This window comes from Arvicola amphibius, chromosome 4, assembly GCF_903992535.2.
Source record: "Arvicola amphibius chromosome 4, mArvAmp1.2, whole genome shotgun sequence".
NCBI classification, from domain to species: Eukaryota; Metazoa; Chordata; class Mammalia; order Rodentia; family Cricetidae; genus Arvicola; species Arvicola amphibius.
The window spans coordinates 60,594,013-60,612,367 of NC_052050.1; the positions used below are offsets into that span (position 1 = coordinate 60,594,013).

General features: G+C 44.4%; 1 protein-coding gene across 3 annotated transcripts in view; it reads left to right on the plus strand.

Moving 5' to 3' along the window:
• Tom1l2 (target of myb1 like 2 membrane trafficking protein) overlaps positions 1 to 18,355 on the plus strand; it is a 127,265-nt gene that overhangs the window by 54,835 nt on the left and 54,075 nt on the right. For all 3 annotated transcript variants that reach the window (XM_038325101.2, XM_038325102.2, XM_038325103.1), the window contains exon 2: positions 18,010 to 18,094. In XM_038325101.2, the coding sequence (XP_038181029.1) occupies positions 18,010 to 18,094 (85 nt within the window). The remainder of the gene's footprint in view (positions 1 to 18,009; positions 18,095 to 18,355) is intronic.

The following is an 18,355-nucleotide window of genomic DNA, read 5'->3' on the forward strand; positions in this document are numbered from 1 at the left end:
AGCATTTTTAAGTGTATGTACCGTTTATATCCTTGTGCAACCGCCACCACCATACGTCTTCATAACTCATCTTTCTGAACTTACAGTCTCCTCCATTTTCTCCTGAGTTCCTGGTAACCAGTATTCTCCTTTCCTGCTGTGCAGCTGACAGTCCTAGCCACTCCTTATAACTGCATCCGCACAGTATTTGTCCTTTCGTGACTGAGTCATTTTACTTAGCAAAATGTCTTCAAGGATCAGCCATGGTATAGCACAAATCACAATGAGATCTTTTGGGGGCAGGGTCTCACTATGTAGCTCAGGATGGTCTGAAGCTTGTGGTCTTCCTGAGCTAACCTTCTGAGTGCTCGGATTACAGGTGTGCACCACTACACCTGGCTTCTATGTCTTTTTAGTGCTTAAGGAGATTATTTTGTATAGATGTACCATATTTGTTTCTGTTCTGCCCATGCAGTGGACATCGGGGTTTATACTTTCTGGCAATTGTGACAGATACCACTGTCTTAGAGTTGTTATTGCTGTGATGAAACACCATGACCAAAAGCAAGATGGGGAGGAAATGATTTATTTCGCTTATGCCTCCACATTACAGTTCATCATCAAAGGATATCAGGGCAGGAACTCAGACAAGGCAAAAACCTGGAGGCAGGAGCTGATGCAGAAGTCATGGAGGTGTGCTGCTTACTTGTTCCCCATGGCTTCCTCAGCCTGTTTTCTTATAGAACCCAGGATCACCTGCCAAGGGATGGCATCACCCACAATGGACTGGGCCCTCCCCCCATCAATCACCAATTAAGAAAATGCCCCACAGGCTTTCCTACAGCCTGATCTTATGAAGGCATTGCCTCAATTGGAGTTCCTTTTTCTCAGATGACTCTAGTCTTTGTCAAGTTGACATAAAATTAGCCAGCACAGCCACCATGAACACTGATGAGCTAGTTTGTGTATAGAAAATGCCTTCATTTCCCTTGTGTGCATCATTAAGAGTAGGATTGTAGAACTATGCTTGGCCTTTTTCTTTAATGTGATGGAGGATTCTCATTGACTAATAAACAAACTGCCTTGGCTTTTTGATAGGGCAAAATTTAGACCATTGACTAATAAACAAACTGCCTTGGCTTTTTGATAGGGCAAAATTTAGACCATTGACTAATAAACAAACTGCCTTGGCTTTTTGATAGGGCAAAATTTAGATAGGTGGAGTAGACAGAACAGGAAAAAGGAAGTGAGGTAGATGGCTCAGACAATTGCCCCGCCTTGCCTCTCTGAGCAGACTGCCATGCCTGTCCTCATGGAGAGATGCAATGAAGCCAGCCGCCAGGTCAGACATGCTGAATCTTTCCTGATAAGACACCATTCGTGGTGTTACATACATTATTAGATATGGGTTAGTCAAGATGTGAGAAAGAGGCTGAAAATAATGGGCCAGGCAGTGTTTAAAAGAATACAGTTTCTGTGTAATTATTTTGGGGCATAAGCTAGTCAGGAGGCCGAAAGCAGGGCGGCGGGAACGCAGCCCGTCTGCTCCTCACTACATTAATGTATTTATTTCTATTTTGAGTCTTAAAGAGATTATTAAGTCTAACAATAAGAGCCTTTTATGGCCTCAAATATTTTTATGTATTAATTTATTTAAAAACAAAACCCACCTCCTTTTCTGTCATACCCTTGGTACCTGTTGCCCAAATTGTTTTTCAGAGTTGTGAAATTCTTGTCACCTTAACAAAGCATAATATGGTTCACTGTGACCTGCCCAGACATGGGCAGTATTCTGTTGAAGATACATGCTAATTTCAATATAAGGTTTAATTTCACTGTTTTGACTTAGATTTTTTTTTGTTGCTGACTGATTTTCTTCTGTAGATGAGGCCTCTATAGATGAATAACATTTGAGCTGATATCTGTTTCTTCCCCTGATGATGGCACAGGTACCTTGGAGTGTTGCTGATGCGGTGACAGTGGCACCCAGTTCTGAAGAGCAACTCTTTGTAGGAGTTAAAGCACTCTGGCTCTGGTGAGCACAGCAGGCATTAACCCCTGGTAACTTCTGGAAGGCTTCCTCCTGGCTTGGAATTTCATAATGGCTCTATGAGGCAGAAAGTAAACTTTCCTTTTCAGTTTTGTTCATGGCAATGTTTGTGGCCCCTGGCTGTCTCATAGTGTTGGTTGGTCCCTGGCCAGCAGAGTTAAGGCTTCTCTGCCCACTCCCTAGGTGGGAGTCAGGGCAGCTACTCTGTTCTTTTACTTGGAGGCTTCGCAGAAAGCCTTGGAGACATCAAGACCTTTTTCTCTTGAATTCCATTTTTCCTCAAATCCAGTCCCTAAATACACATAAAATGTGGTTCATAGGAGCTGAGTATTTAGCTCAGTTGCAGGGTGCTTGTCTAAGACACTCAGTGCTTTGACTTTAATCCCCAGTGAAGCATGTGTGCACACGTGCGTGCGCGCACGCGCGCACACACACACACACACACACACACACATATCAATCTGTGTTCAAAACATCTGTAATAGTTAAAAAACTGATATATCTCCATATGATGGAATATTTGGGACTAAGGCTCAGTGATCGCCACACACACACACACACACACACACACACAAATTGTGGTTCATGGGCTGGAGAGATGGCTCAGTCATTAAAGGCTAGGCTCACAACCAAAAATTGTGGTTCATATTTATTGTATCCTACTATATTGTTTCATGTTTGTGTCACTAGTTTGCTTAGTGTGCCCTGAGGAGGTGTTCCTATTGTTCCCACTTAGTGTGCCCGAGGAGGTGTTGCTATTGTTCCCACTTAGTGTGCCCTGAGGAGGTGTTCCTATTGTTCCCACTTTTCAATGACTAAACTGTTTTGGCGAGCGTGTGAAGTGCGTCACAGTGAGCCCAACGGTCTGAGTCTATCCCATTAGAAAGCACACCCTCTACCCGTGTGCTGTCCTGGCCCTTTACTTCACTGAGCAGTCACAGTGACCTGTCCCTGCTTCTGTACTTGTCCTGAAAGGAACAAAAGTATTCTCAAGAGACATTTGTACCTCTCCCTTTGGCTATCAGGAATAGCAAGCTGGAGAAAGAAAAGGCTTACCTGTGCAGCTAGAGGAAGAACTGGACACATTGCTGATAACTTGTCAGACCACTTTGCAGAAAAGAAGCCAAGACACAATGGCCAGATCACCCTTGATAAGGACTGCTTAACTGGATATGCCTCTGCTCTGTTTAAACCCAAACTCACGGTAGGACTGTGCAGCTGGATCTCTTTATTGGTCCCTCTTCCCAGTGCGCCCACACTGAATAACTCTCCCTTTTCTGCTTTTCACTATTATTGATCTCTATAATTGACCCATTGAGGATTGCTAGATGAGCCTGGCTTGATGGGGCTGCGGGGTCCCGCTCTGACCCTCACTCCAGTAACACTTCCTACTTACAGTCTGTTTGGTACAGCCTCCAGGCTGTTCCCAGAGTGGTTTGCCACAGGCAATCCTATTGAAAACCCCAGAGTGCAGAAAGTGAAAAAACTCCCTGACTGCTCTGCTCCCCACTACCCGTCCTCTAAACTCCTGCTCTTCCACCTTTATGTGCACCTCCTCCCCCTCTGTTGTCACTGCTGATCATCCCTGTCTTTTGTATTGCTAGTCTACTCTTGTGCACACCCCATGCTGACACCTGTCCCTCATATCCCAGCTCTCTGCTTGCAGGTCTGTGGTCTGCTAAACTCCCTGAGGGCAAAGGCTCCATCTTGCTATTCCCATCACAGCCTAATAGTGTCTGGCAGGAAGAGGCCTCTTGGTTTCATATATTTTGTTGGTTTGTTGTGTGTTGCTGGGCTGAACCTAGGCTGTCTGTATGTCAGGCAAGCATTCTGCCCTGGGCTCTGCACTAGCCCTTCAGCTCATGTTTTTTATGTAAACCAGAAAAGTATCTAGGTGGCCTTTCGTACTTTCCTTCCCCAAGGACTAGTATTCCTGAGTCCCCTGAATGGAGACTGTGATTAGGATATCTGGTGTCTTCCCTTAAAGAGCTGTGCCCACTGGAGGCACGCAGGTGAGGTATCTAGGCCTGAGAGACACTCTGAAGAAAAAATTGGTAGCCAAGCAGCCTGCAGAGGAAAGAGAAGCAGAAAAGATGTCTGGGATGTCTCCCATTCCCACATCAAGCCAGAGCTCATTGTTGTTAAACTGTAAAAAAAAAAAAAAAAGTACAGGGTCCCAGAGGACTTTTATTTCTCAGTCAACGGGAGAGAGCAGCCTATTTGGCTGGGACAAACCATCAACCTTCTTCCAGCGGCCCCTTCTCCTGGTGGTAGTTGGTGGCAGTGGTGGTGGCCACAGCATGTTTCTATCCCAGCCCTCCCCAGCTCCCTTCTGTTCTCCTTTACTCCACACATAACATATTCCATTAAGTACAAAGAAGGGAGCACATCAGACTAGTGACTGCACCTGGAGAACATACCCCACATGCATTTTAAATCTGTGGATTCTCCTTAAGGGAATTTCAGTTAAAAAGGAACTTGGGTCAGCAGCCTTGGGCCTGTGTGGCTAACAAGCTCCTATTTTCTCTGTTGTTGGGCTGGCCTGAAGGGCCTCTTTGTTTGGGGTAGGGGTGGATGTGATGCCCTAATGAGGCCCTGTGGAATCCTGGCTCTCACACAGCAGCCTGCGGGATGGAACTCTCCAGGCAGGAAAGCAAGTTGGTGAGTTTGTGGGTTTGTCAGGCTTTAAAGAACACAGAACAGTGTTAAAAGGGTGAAAACTGACTGGAGTATTGTATTCTGGGTTGGATGCAGCACAGAAAGGACACAGAGCAAAGGCTGAAGATATCTGGGTAGTGTCTGGAGTTTAGCTAATAGTACTACACTGTGTTCCCTTGGGAGTTCTGACAGATGCACAGTGGTTATATAACATGCCAACGTGGGAGGAAACTGAGATGGGAATTCAGGGCAGTTGGTACAACTTTTCAATAAGTCAGATATTTCTTCAAAGTAGAAAGGTTATTTATTACTAAAGAAGAAAGGACAGGGCAGTCCAGTATGCCCTCTGCACTTCTTATATGTGATCTTGAGCCCTCACCTGCAGAATTAGGAAGGCTGCTGTAGGCCAAGGGTCCAGGCAGTTCTGCTTTTTTGCCCCTGCTGTTCTTTGTTTGGGGACAGGTTGCATTACAAGGCCAGGCCCACCAGAAGGATGAGGATCCTGTGGCTACCGGAAGCTCCTATCTTCTGCTGTGCACCATGAGACTGGTGACTTCGTAGGTTTCCTTTTCTTCACTTGTTAGAGGTTGCAAACCTGACTAGAAGTAAGGGAGAGTAAACACCTAATGGATGTGGACAGCTGATGAGAGAGCTGAGGATGAGCCCAGTGGTCACACAGTTGCTCAGCATGGGTCATGTACCAGGTGACATCCCAGTATCCCAGACTGAAGTGTGTGCTTGATCAGCAGCAGTTTTCATCCTCCTGTTTCTCTGTGTGAAGGGATGAGTGTGCATTCCTTGAAGATTTAGATCAGTAGCTTTGAGGGCGAGAGGCTTCCTGGGACAGGGATGGGGGAGGCGGGGGGCGGTCCATCTGTGGGAACTAGAAGCAACACTGCTCCTCCTCTCCCACCTCCTGACCACTTCCAAGGCTTGTGATACAGCTCTTTTTACTAGCAGGTTCTAAATGCTTTAGGGCTTTAAATATTTAGATCCATTTTCGATATTGTGCTGTGGTTGCTCCTTCACCCTAAAGATGAAACAAGCCAAGTTTTGAGGCTTCTTCTTGCTAAGGGAGCTCTTTATATGTTTTGCATCATGAGCCCTTCCTGCTCAGAAAACCTGAAATATGAAAGGGCTAAAGACATTTATTTGGGAGCTTCGAGGTGCTTGAATCTGGTGAACTGTTTACCTGTAGGTGGCAGTGGTGACACATGAGTGCTGAAGGAGGTATCGAGGGACTGACTCTTTCAGAAAAGTAACCATAATAACAGGCCCATGGTATGCCCGTGGAGGAGGGGTTCTGGTGTGTGTGTGGGGGGGTCTGACAGGTGTTTTCTCTATGGTATTTCATTTCCCTTCAGGCAACCCTGTGAAAGAAATCTGTTGTTACTGCGTTTCACAGATGCAGGAAAGAAAGGTCTTGTGACTGACTACCCTGGGGTGTCCTGTCATGGGAAGGACCAAGCCTGCAGAGTCTGAGTTCACTACTATTCAAGGCTGACACTGTGATGCACAAACGAGTGCATTTCTTCTGCCCTGAACTACCTAGTGCCTGCTGGCCACCCAGGACCCGCCACCTGGGGCCTCTGCAGAAGTTGCAGTGCACACTTCACTTTCAAGGGTCCTGGTAGTTTAAGACTAGCCTCTTTTCTTTTTTCTGAGGGGACATCAGAGTGGTCCATAGCACCCATGGGACACAGGACCTTTCTTGTCATCTCTGCTAGAGAGCCCAAGGATGACAGGGATAGTGAAATTGTTGACAGCTGGAGGAAGGTGAATTGTGAAGAGCCTCAGCCCAGCCTTCACATTTCTTTTCTTGGGAGAGAGCAGGATTTTCCCAGCAGTGGCGGTTCTTTACAATTAGATGAGTCTACAAGGAGGCTTTTAACCAAGTAGTGCTTGGCTTGCCGTTGGAAAACACCTCAGCAGTGAACTTTTACATCTCAAGACAATACTGACATTTTTTGAACTGTCGAAGCTAGTAAATTGGATTTTATTCTGTCGCATATTTTTAAATTTTATTTGTATTATGTTGGTTTATTTGTGTTTGGTGGCAGAGGATAGCTTCTAGGAGTCTGTTCTGTCTACCATGTGGGTCCCAGGGATCAATTAGTTCTTCAAGCTTGGACGCAAGCACCTTTACTTAGTGAGCCATATCACCAGCCCTCTGTCGCATATATTAAAGGAAAGTACACTGTCAAACATTTTCCCTCCCTCTGACAGCTGCTTCAATATCCTTGGGGGCTATTTTTATATAAAGAGAGTTTTTGAAATGTGTGTGCATGTATGTACGTACACTCTGTGTGTGAACATGGGAATGTGTGTGCCACACTGTGTGTGTAGAGGTCAGAGGACCATTTTCAGGAGCTGGTTTTCTTCTTCCATCTTGTTGAGGCAGTCTCCCGTGTTTCTGTCATGCTGACTACTCCAGACCAGCTGACCTGAAAGCCTCTGCATTTCTGCCCGCTCCTCTGTGTCTGCCCTCCATCCTGTTGTAGGAGTGTTAACCCCAAAATGAGACTTTGTGGGGGTGTGGGGATTTGTATGCTGTGAACTACAAAATATTGCTGTAAGAACCAGGCATGGTTATGTGCACAAATACTCAAGAGGCTATGGGAGAATTGCTTGAGTCAAAATGAAGGTTGTGTGCTTGGTAAGAAATAATTTTCATTCTCGTCTGTTTTTCTACTTAAAGGGATGAGTGTGTGTTCTCTGAAGATTTGAGATCAGTAGCTTTGAGGGCAAGAGGCTGCTGTGGGGACTAACAATAGCACTGTGCCACCTCTCCCACCTCTCTTGTCCACTTCCAAGGGCCAAGAGGAACAGCTGCTTTTACTAGCGGTCCTAAATTCTATAGAGCGGTGCTGCAGCCCTTTAACCCAGTTCTTCATGTTGTGGTGACCCCAACCATAAAATTATTTTCATTGCTACTTCATAATTGTTATTTTGCTACTGTTATGAATTGTAATATAAATATCTGATATGCAGGAAATCTGATATGTGATTCCTGTGTAAGGGTCATCTGTCTCCCCTAAAGGGCTTGCGACCCACATGTTCAGAACCTCTGCTCTAGGGGTTTAACTATTTAGATTCATTAAAAAAATGTGCTGTTGTTGCTCCTTTACTCTAAGGAGAACCAAGCCAAGTTTAGGGACTTCTTCCTGCTAAGGGAGCTCTTTATGGAGTTGCCTGGATATGCTTGGGCAGCATATCAAGACTGTCTCTGAATGTCCAGACTACACATACATAGACACACACTGTTGAAAGATATTAAAGACAAAAATAAATGGACAGATAATTTTTATTAAACGGAGGGAAGACAATATAAAGATATTAATGAGTCTGGTGGTGATGGCACATGCCTTTAATCCCAGTACTCAGGAGGCAGAGGCCAGCAGATCTCTGAGTTCAAGGCCAGTCTGGTCTACAGAGCAAGTTCCAGTATATCCAGGGCTCTACAGAGTATTCATGCTGCCCCAAAAGGTCTATAAAGGTGGTGAAATATCTATTAAATGCCACTCACATTTTCTGTAAAAATAGAAAAAAATCTAACCTAAAATTCCCACGAAATCTGAAGGAACCAACAAATAGACAAAACAACCTGGAAAAGAACCAAGTTGGAAGATGCACATTTTGTGATTCCAAAATTACTAAAAAACTAAGATAATCAAAATAGCATAGACAAATGGCTAAGTGAAGCCCAGAAACAATTCCTCTCATAATTATGGTCAATATATTTTCAGCAAAGATACCAAAATAATTTAATGGGGAAAGAACCATGTTTTTTAATGGTACTGGGGAAAAATGGATACACACATAATAATAAAGTTGGCCTTTATCTTATACCATATACAGAAATTAACTCCAGATAGATCAAATTCCTAAACAAAAGAATATATAAATTGAGCCAGAGCACACCTTTAATCCCAACACTCGGGAGACAGAGGTTGGCAGTCTCTGAGTTTGAGGCTAGCCTGGTCTACAGAGCTAGTTCCAAGATAGCCAGAGCTACACAGTGAGACCCTGTCTTGAAAAAAACAAAAAATATTTTTATAAAAAAATAAAGTAAAAATAAAAACAAACAAATAAAACCAAATATCCCCCACCCCAAAAGAGTTTAAATTGTAAGTCTTAGAAGAATACAGGAGAAAAATCATATTGATTTAACAAGTATTTCTTGGGTATGACACCAAGAATTCAAGCAACAAAAGAAAAAAAGTAAATAAATGTGACTTCATCAAAATGAAAAATTTTTTGATTATGGGTGGTGGTGTACAATTACAATCCTAGCACTCAGAGGTAAGGGTAAGGGGATCCCAAGTTCTAGGCCAGCCTATGCTATACAGTGAGATCCTATCTCAAAAAACAAAAACAAAACCTTTTGTGTGTTAAAGAACATTTTCAAAAGAATGAAAAGACAGCCTTCAAAATTGGAGGCAATATTTGGAAGGAATATATCTGATAATGAATTAATATTTAGAATATGTAAAGAAACTCCAAAACTGAACCACAGAAAACCACCAAACTACACAATTAAAAGAAATGGGCAAAGAACTTTAATAGACGCCTCTCCAAAGAAGATGCACAAATGGCTGGTAACTGTGTTTACACCAACAGATGTTCAACATCACAAATTGCCAGGGAAATGCAAATCTAAACTCAGGATTCTACTTCACATTTGCTAGGACTGCAGGGCCCATCTCATTCTGCTTCAGAGGCCTGGTGCTTACTCTGTGTTGTCCACCTGCCAACAAAACCCAGGTTGGAGGTGGTGTTGTTCATCTTAGACGACTACCTCAGTTTTTACCTTTTAAACAAAACTTTCCTTTAATCCACACCCACCGTGCTAGTTTCTTGGTCAGTTTGACACAAATAGGAGAGGGAACCCACAGATCAGGCATTTTCTTAATTAATGATTGATGAGGGAGGGCCCACTTCACTGTGGGTGGTACCACACCTGGGCAGGTGGGCCTGGGTATAAGAAAGCAGGCTGAGCAAGCCATGAGGAACAAACCAGTAATCAGTGTTCTTCCATGGCTTCTGCTTCAGCTCCTGCTTCTAGGTTCCTGCCTCGAGTTCCTGTCCCGACTTCCCTCAGTGGTGGAGTGTGACCTGAAAGATATAAGCTAAAATAAACCTTTTTTCCCCCAAGTTGGTGTTGGTCACTGTTTTATCTCAGCAAAAGAAATCAAACTAAGATATGTACTGGTACTCAAATGATAGATAAGTGGCCCCTGTGTAAATAGGAAGTGGCCTTGTTTTTTATATAGTGTTAGAATTCTCACGTCAAAGTCAAAGGTGCACTTACTAGCAGTGAAAGCACATTGGCACAGATATATTTGCCTGTTCCTAAAACATTTGCACAGCTGTATTCACTGGGCTACAAAGAGAAATTGTTTTGTGAAGCTGCAAAACAATCCCACACCAGTTAAGAATTATGGGTAATAAAAAGGGTTATTTATTTAAGGGGAAAAACTTACAGATCACCGTCCCAAACAGCAGTCCTCTCATAGCAGATGAAACAGAGAGTCTAGCTAGCAGCCAGAATGAGAGCCAGAAGCGTGAGAGAAAGCGCACCAGCATGGTTCCCGCTGCGCCCCAGTGGGCTGGTATCTTAAAGGCTATTGGCTGAAGGAGCAGAATGTGCTCCTGCAGCAGTTTCGGTTATTACTAATTTTCTTTTCTCCAAAAAAGAGTCTCTCCACTGGGCAGTGGTGACTCACTCCTTTACTCCCAGCATTCAGGAGACAGAGGCAGGTGGATCTCTGTGAGTTTGAGGCCAGCCTCATCCGCAGAGCGAGTTTTAGGACAGCCAGAGCAACAGAGAGAAACTCTGTCTTGAAACATGCCCCCCCCCCCAAAAAAAAAACCAAAAAACAAACAAACAAAAAAGAATGTCTCCATCTTTTCATCATTCAGGGTACCAATAAACCCTTCACCACCAGACAAAGCTCAGCCACTCACAGATAGTAAAAGCCTACCCTTCTATGAGGACAGAACCACATAGGCACTTGGGGCAGTCTTAACCAGGGTCAACAGACAGCACAAGTGTGGCAGCCAGTGTTAGAGCCTTGTATATAAGATGAGGAATGGATGAAAAAGTACTTTAGCATCAGTAAGATTAAGAGTCAGATGGGCCCCTGTGGTGCCCTGCCTGCCCTGCTCTACCCATATCATATGTGTGGGAAAGAGAGTTGAAGGCCCAGAAGCAGTCAAGGGAGCCTGGCAAGGAAATCAGAGCCTTGTAGGAAGGAGCTGGTGAAGACAGGTAAACTGGCACCAGAAAGAGTAGTCCGAGGCCCCCCATCCTTCTGAGCTAGAGAAGACAGTGAGGGCAGAGGCTCTGGAGACATAGAGACCTCAGTTCCTAGGTAGTTCTGGGACAACAGGATACTGCACCCCAGGGCTCCTCAGAGGCAGGGCAATGTCAATTTGTAAAGCCTCACCATGAAATATGTGAACGTACAAGTTTTCCCCGAGGTGTCCCAGCACCTCACTCTGGGGTCACGCACAGAAGAGGCACAGCTGTGGCTTTACCCTTACAGCTGCCTCAGCAGGAGGCTCTTCCGGAAGCAAGGGACCTGACTGTGAGACTGTACTTTTCACCTTTCCAAGCCTGCTGGCCAGGAGAGTGGCTACCTGGGCGGGGCCATTTCAGCGCTTCACAGAACTTGGGCTATACACACCAAGGTTACCCTTTGGTAAAGCCACAAGGGACACAGAGTGGGAGGCATTATAGAGGAAATACTAAATCAATGAAACATCATTTCTAAGTTTGGTTTAGTGGCAGAATCCATTAACCTTATCTTCACCCTCTCCCTTCCTCTAATAATACCAGCAAGGAGTTCAAAGGCATGGCAGCTTATTCTCAGGGTCAGCACGTTTATTTCAATTACTGGAATTTTGAGTTTTCCAGCGAAATGATACTTTGATTATAAGGAACCAACCCAAAATTATACTTCTTTATTCTTGCTTCTCCGGAAAGCCACACCTGCTGAAGCCACGAGGGAATCAAGGCTGACAAAGCAGCTCAATCAATTCTTATTTTTCTTTTCATGAAAGAATTTCCATCACATGGGAACAAAGTTGTATCTGATTGATTCTGGGACTGAGGCCACTCAATGGGGCCTCCCTTATTTAATCTGGTCTCCAAGCCAGAGGGAAGCAAAGTTCATTTCTTTTGACACATAAATTTTCAAATCCTAAAAATAAAACTTGATACTGTGGTAGAAACCCAGTGCTCCAGGGAGCAACGGGCAAATCTTCTTGCCAGCCGTGAGCTAGGATGGATAGAGACTCATACAACAGTGACTGTGGTTGCAAAATGTTGAATTTCCCAGTGCTATGCTAATGGCCAGGAGCTGGAATGAACAGAATAAGGCAATCAGATACATATTCCACCATATCATCCTAATATTGTTGCTGTAGCATTTGCTTCATTCAGAAAAGACTACCTTCAGCCAGGAAGGACCTGGGCCAGGATTCCCTCAAGCCCCGCCCCTGACAGCAGTGTTCATACTCTCTGGAGCATGGCTTTCTTGCCTACCAACCCCTCCCATACATCCAGTCCTAAGGCAGCCAGCCCTGCTGAGGCTCTCACAGTGGGTTGGTTTCTTGGCTGCCATATCTACACTTGGATGCTATATATACAGACTGCAGAGGCGCCAACACTAGAAGGCAAAGGAATACTGGTTTAGCATTTTGTATTCAGCGACATTCTTTTGGTGAGACTGGGGAAGAAAACAGCCAAATTATCTCTCCAGTCAGCAAGTGTGGGCAGTAGCCCAGAGTGATCAGAACAAAGAAGTAGCCTTCAGGGCACTCCAGGCCAGCTTGGAGAAAGAAGAAAATGGAGTGTCGATGGGTAGAAAGTGCAGTGGGTAATAGGTCCAGTAATATGCAGTGAACTTTCTGGATTATCAGTGAGGTAGGAGTAGCCTCTGTAAAGCAGGTGTTTCACACAGTTGCTGTTGCTCCTGCTTCAGCTTCCTGACATTCTCTGTGAATGTTAACTATAGGAGTTCCATTTCCACTGAAGAGACAAAAGGACGAACTTAACTCTTTGGCCCTACCTTATGGGTTATGCCTTTCTACAGCCTCTGTCTGTACCCTTCCCTTAAAAGGAAGGCAGCAACCAAGCGAGGTGGTACACACCTTTAGTCCCAGTACTTGGGATGGGGGAGGTAGGTGGATTTCTGAGTTGGAGCCCAACATGGTCTACAAAGTGAGTTCCAGGACAGCTAGGGCTACACAGAGAAACCCTGTTTTGAAAAACCAACAAAGCAAAAACAAAGACAAAAGGAAGACAGCAGAGCCAGCAGAAGGTTCAGAAAGCACTCTCTGACCAGGCTGCTCATAGTCCTTCCTGCACTTGAAGGCAAAGTAAAACCACATGGCCCGAATGCCATTTTCTCGAGATTGGCAAGGGCCTGAAGTGTGCCACACACCATTTTGGAAGCTAAGGAGAAGGAAATGGTTTTAAGACACCTACATTGACAGTCTGGGTGCTAACAGAGGGTGGCCACTCACTCTGGATGGTTTGATACCTGTACCCTAGTGCCAAAGAGCTTTCGAGGAGGATGCAAATGTCCCTCACCACACAGTGACAGTCTCTGCATACAGGGCAGGGAGTCTGCTTCTGACTGCCCCGCTAGAGAGCACCAGTGGAGGGTGCTGTCCACAACAGGGTTCCTTAGCCTTCATCATGAGGCTTTCCAGAATGGTGGCTGGGTACCTCCACCAATCAGACCAGAACCTGTGGGTATGTGTGTTCTAGATACTCCCAGAGAGGTCTCATGTATAAACATTGCTGAGGACTACTAACTTGGAGAAGGGAGTGTGACTCTAGGCCTTCATCAGACATAAATGTGTCGTGTAGCTCCCAAATGCTAGACTCTGGTGATGCGGTAATTTTACAGTCTAGGCGTCTTGATCAGGTTTGTTTTCTCTGCCAGCTAAAGAATTAAACGGCAGGAAAAATCCCAGGTGCAAAAGGTATCAGTAGAGAAATCTCAAGCACTGTGAGCAGAACCAGCATTTAAAGGGAGCATTTATTGTGGGTGAGGAAACACACGTGTAGCCAACACACACTACAGAGAGTGAAAGACCCCCTGCGCAGCACAGGGGGACTTGGAAAGCCGAAAATTCAGTCTCTTTTTAAGGGCTGAATTATTTATTTATTTATTTATTTATTTATTTATTTATTTATTTATTTATGAGAAAGGGATTCTTCAGTATCTTGCTCTATAGACCAGGCTGGCCTCGAACTCACAGAGACCTGCCTGCCTTTGCTTCCTGAGTGCTGGGATTAAAGGGGTGAGCCACCACCTCCTGAAGGCTGTATCAGCAGGGGCCTGCTGGTGAGAGACAAAAGCTGCCAGGTTTTTGTCCTAAGTCAGAAGGATGAGGTAGGAGCTCTTGGAAATTCTCTACCTTTATTACCTAGCCATGACCCCTCTCCCTGTCTGCCTACCTGGGAGTCTGTCTAACTAAGGTGAAAGAGTATTCCTTGCCATCATGGGGCTCACAGCCCAGAGGAAAAAAGGCATCAAATAACCTAGGGTCTGGTTCTCTTCCTCAGCTCGAGTCTTCTGAGTCTTATGTTCCCTTTTAACAGACCCCAGGGATCTTTACTTTCCTCTATTCTCTCCAACCAGAGAGAGAGTCTATTGATCTATCTTTACTTTCTTCCTTTCTGGGTGTTTTAAAATGAGTGTGTATGTGGGGGTTTTACGATTATGTGCATGTGAATGCCAGTGCCCATGGAGGACAGAAGAGAGCGTTGGATTCTCTGAAGTGGGAGTTGTGAGCTGCCTGACCTGGGTATTGAGAACCAAACTTGGGTCCTCTGGAAGAGCAGCAAATGTTCTATTGTTGTGAAGAGACAGCATGACCAAGACAACTCTTGGCAAAGAAAACATCTAACTGTGCCCTTGCTTACAATTTTGGAGGTGTAGACCATTATCATGGTGGGTAGCATAGTGGCACATATGTTGCTGGAATAGTAGCAGAGAGCCGCGTTCTGATTCACAAACCTACAGAGAGATCCTGTCCCTGGAGGGGCCTGTGAAACCTCAAAGCCACCCCCAGTGACATACTTCCTCCAACAAGGTCACACCTCCAAATCCTTCTGAAACACTGCTACCCCCTGTGACTAAGCACTCTTACTCAAACCACCACATGCTCTTAACCACTGAGCCCTTTCTACAGCCCCTGGATGATTCTTTTTTCCTGTTTTTTTCAGGACAGGGTCTCTCTGTGTCCCTGACTGTCCTGGAACTCTCTCTCTATAGACCAGGCTGGCCTCAAACTCGGAAATCTACCTGCCCCTGCCTCTTGAGTGCTGAGATAAAGGTGTGTGTCACCAGTGCCCAGCTTGAGTGACTTTTTAAAAGTTGTTTTACCTGTGTGTGTAACAAAATGTACCATTTTGAGCATACAGTTCTATGGCATTAAGTGCATGCCGTTGTGCAACCACCACCACCATCCATCTCAAAACTCTTCCCAAACAGAAACTCTGTACTTACTGAACACAATTCCCCGTCTTTCCTCAGTCCCTAGCAGGCCCACTCTGTTTTCTGACTGTGATGGTGACTACCCTAGATCCCTCACAGGAGTGGAATCTTACATCATTTGTCCTTTGAACCTGGCTTCTTTCCCTCAGAACAATGTCTTCAAGGCTCACTGATGTTGTAGCACCAGAGTTTCCTTCCTCTGTGAGGTTGATGAGTCCATTGTGTGTGTATTTTGTTTGTTCATTAGCATGTGGGTGGGCACCTAGTGAGCTTTCACCTTTAGAACGTTGAGGTAATTCTGCTGTGAACATGAGTATACACATGCCTCTGTGAAAGGAAGTACCCAAAACAAAATTTATGGGTTTTATACTTAGATTTTTGAGGATTCACAATACTTTATTTATAATATCTGTACTATTTTACATTCTCAATAGAGAAGGGTTCCAATTTCTCCACATATTTACAAATACTTAGTATTTTATATTTTTAAAATATTAATCAGGATGAAGAGATGACCCAGTGGTTGTTAAGAACACAGACTGTACCTCCAGAGGACCAGGGCTCAATTCCCAGCACCCATATGGTACCTATCAACCATCTGTAACTCTAGTTGCAGGGCATCTGATGCTCAGGCACTGCATGCATTTGGTACAAAGACATTCATGTAGGCAAAGTACTAAGAAACAAAAAAATAAGATAAAACCTAAAAAAATTGTTCCCCTATGAATATGAAATGATATCTCATTGTAGAGGTTTTTGTTGTTGTAGCAGTCTTAGGGACTAGACCCAAAGCCTCACAAAACAATAGGCAAGCTTTTTTTTTTTTTAATCATGAACTGTGTCTCTAGTCCAATGATAGACAGCTCAGGACAGTCTCTAACTCATAATCTTGTTACCTCATCTTCATCAATATTTACCACAACTGACTTATTGCAGTTTTGAGCTGTATTTCCCTAATATTATTTCTTTGGAGAAGTGCCAATTTGGATTCTTCACTCAATTTTTGTTGTTCTTGTTGTTATTTGTTTGAGATTCTATATCCTAAGCTGGCTTCAAACTCATGATCCTCCTGCCTCAGCCTCCTTAGGATAATAGGCATATGCTATCATGTCTGGCACTTTTCTCCAAATTTATGTAGTAATGTTATTAGTTATAGGCTCCCATATATTCGGAGCAACTATATTTTATTATATGTATGATTTTTTCGAAGACTTTCTCCCACTCCATAGGTCGCCTTTTCACTCTGTTGCTTGTCTTTGATGCACGGGGGAGGCAGGGTTTGCTGTGCTGAGATCAAAGCCAGAGCCTGTGGAAGGTGGTTACCTGCCACGGGGCTCTGCCACAGCTACACCTCTACCCCAGAAGTTTTAATATTTATCAGTCTACTTTCTTTATTTTTTATTTTGTTGCCTGTGCCATTAGTGCTAGATCCATGAAATTATTGTCAAGTTATGTGTCATGGCATTTTCCCCTACTTTCTTCTAAGAGTTGTGCAGTTTTCAACACTCGTGTTCACATCTTTAATAAGTTTAGAGTTAATGTAGTAGAAGAAACGTATGGGGACTGGAGAGATGACTCAGTGATTAAGAGCACTGGCTGCTCTTCCAGCCATCCTGAGTCCCATTCCCAGCAACCACCAAGTGGCTCACAACCATCTCTAGTGTGATCTGATTCCTTCTTCTGGCATACAGGCATGTAAATAGGGCACTCATACAGAAAATAAATAAACCTATTTTTAAAAAAAAGAAAGAAAAGTATGTTTTTGCATATGGAAAGCCATTTTTAAAACAATTACTTTACTGTGTTTTGCCTGCATGCGTGTCTGTGTACCATGTGCTTGCCTCATGCCCAGGCAGTCAGAGGAGGCCATCTGATTTACTGGAACTGGAGTTGCAGATGTTCGTGATGTGCCATGAGGATGTTGGGAATGGAACCGGGTTCTCTGGAAGAGCAGCCAGTGCTTTTAACCACTATCCCTTCAGCCCCAAGAGCCATTCTTTCAATACCAGGATCGTTCTTTCTCCATTAAATGATCAAAAGGTCGTCACATGTCAGGGACTCAACACCATGTGTTTCAGTTAGCGAGCTTTGCATCATTGTAACAAATGGTGTCAGTTCAAGGTCAGTTGGCTTTGTTGGTGGGAAATACGGGGGTGAGCAAAACTGCTCCCTATGGCATCCAGAAAGCTAAGAGTTCCCCAAATCCTCTCCAAGAGCATGTTCCTAATGACCTAACTACCCGTTACACAGCTCAGCCTCCTACAGGCTCCACCACCTCCCAGTGGCTCCAGAGACTGGCAGCTAAGCTCTTAGCCTCAGGTTTTTTGGATGGAGGGAAGGGGGGGGGATTAAGATCCAAACTATGATGTTATACCCACAGCAGCTTACTGAATTCTCCCTTCTTTCTTCTCTTCTGAGATGCAGTTTTAACCACTGCAGTTGACTTTTCATAATTATAGTAGCAGATATCTATAGAGAACCGGCTGTGTGCCAAGCTGTATTCTAAGGGTTTACACATATTAAGCCATTCTGATAGGCTGTATGCTAAAGTTTTAACTAGGTTTGGCACATTCAGGTATTCTAGCTCAGTGGTTTGACTCTGGAATCTGTGGGCTTTAGTGGCTCAGGACTCCTAGATACGGGATCTGGAGACTAGACAACCTTGGTGCCTAGGCTCAGGGTGCTCCTGGATGTTCTCTTGTGAAAGCAGCAGCCCTAGAGGTGATGTTTCTAGTCTCTTTCCTTTTCCTGTGAGGGCTCCCTATTCTAGGAGAAATATAAAGCAGTGTCTTTCTGATTTCACAGAAAAGGCCACGGATGGCTCTCTGCAGAGCGAGGACTGGACACTCAACATGGAGATCTGTGACATCATCAATGAGACAGAAGAAGGGTATGTTTTCCTGGAGAGCTTCTCAGTTTGGGCAGGATGTCATACACAGCTTGCCAGGGTTCAGTGTGGTGGGTTCAACTCTGGTAGGTTTGTTTGTTTTGTTTTAATTATTACTATTATTTTCAATATGTTTAATTTGGCCTTAATAAACTGAAATTCAGTGATTTGTCTTTTCCCTTCCCACTCAACCCTCCCCCACATCCCCAGTGGGAGTGCTCCACTTAGAGAAGTGACGTCTCTCTATCCTCTGCTTCAGGTCAT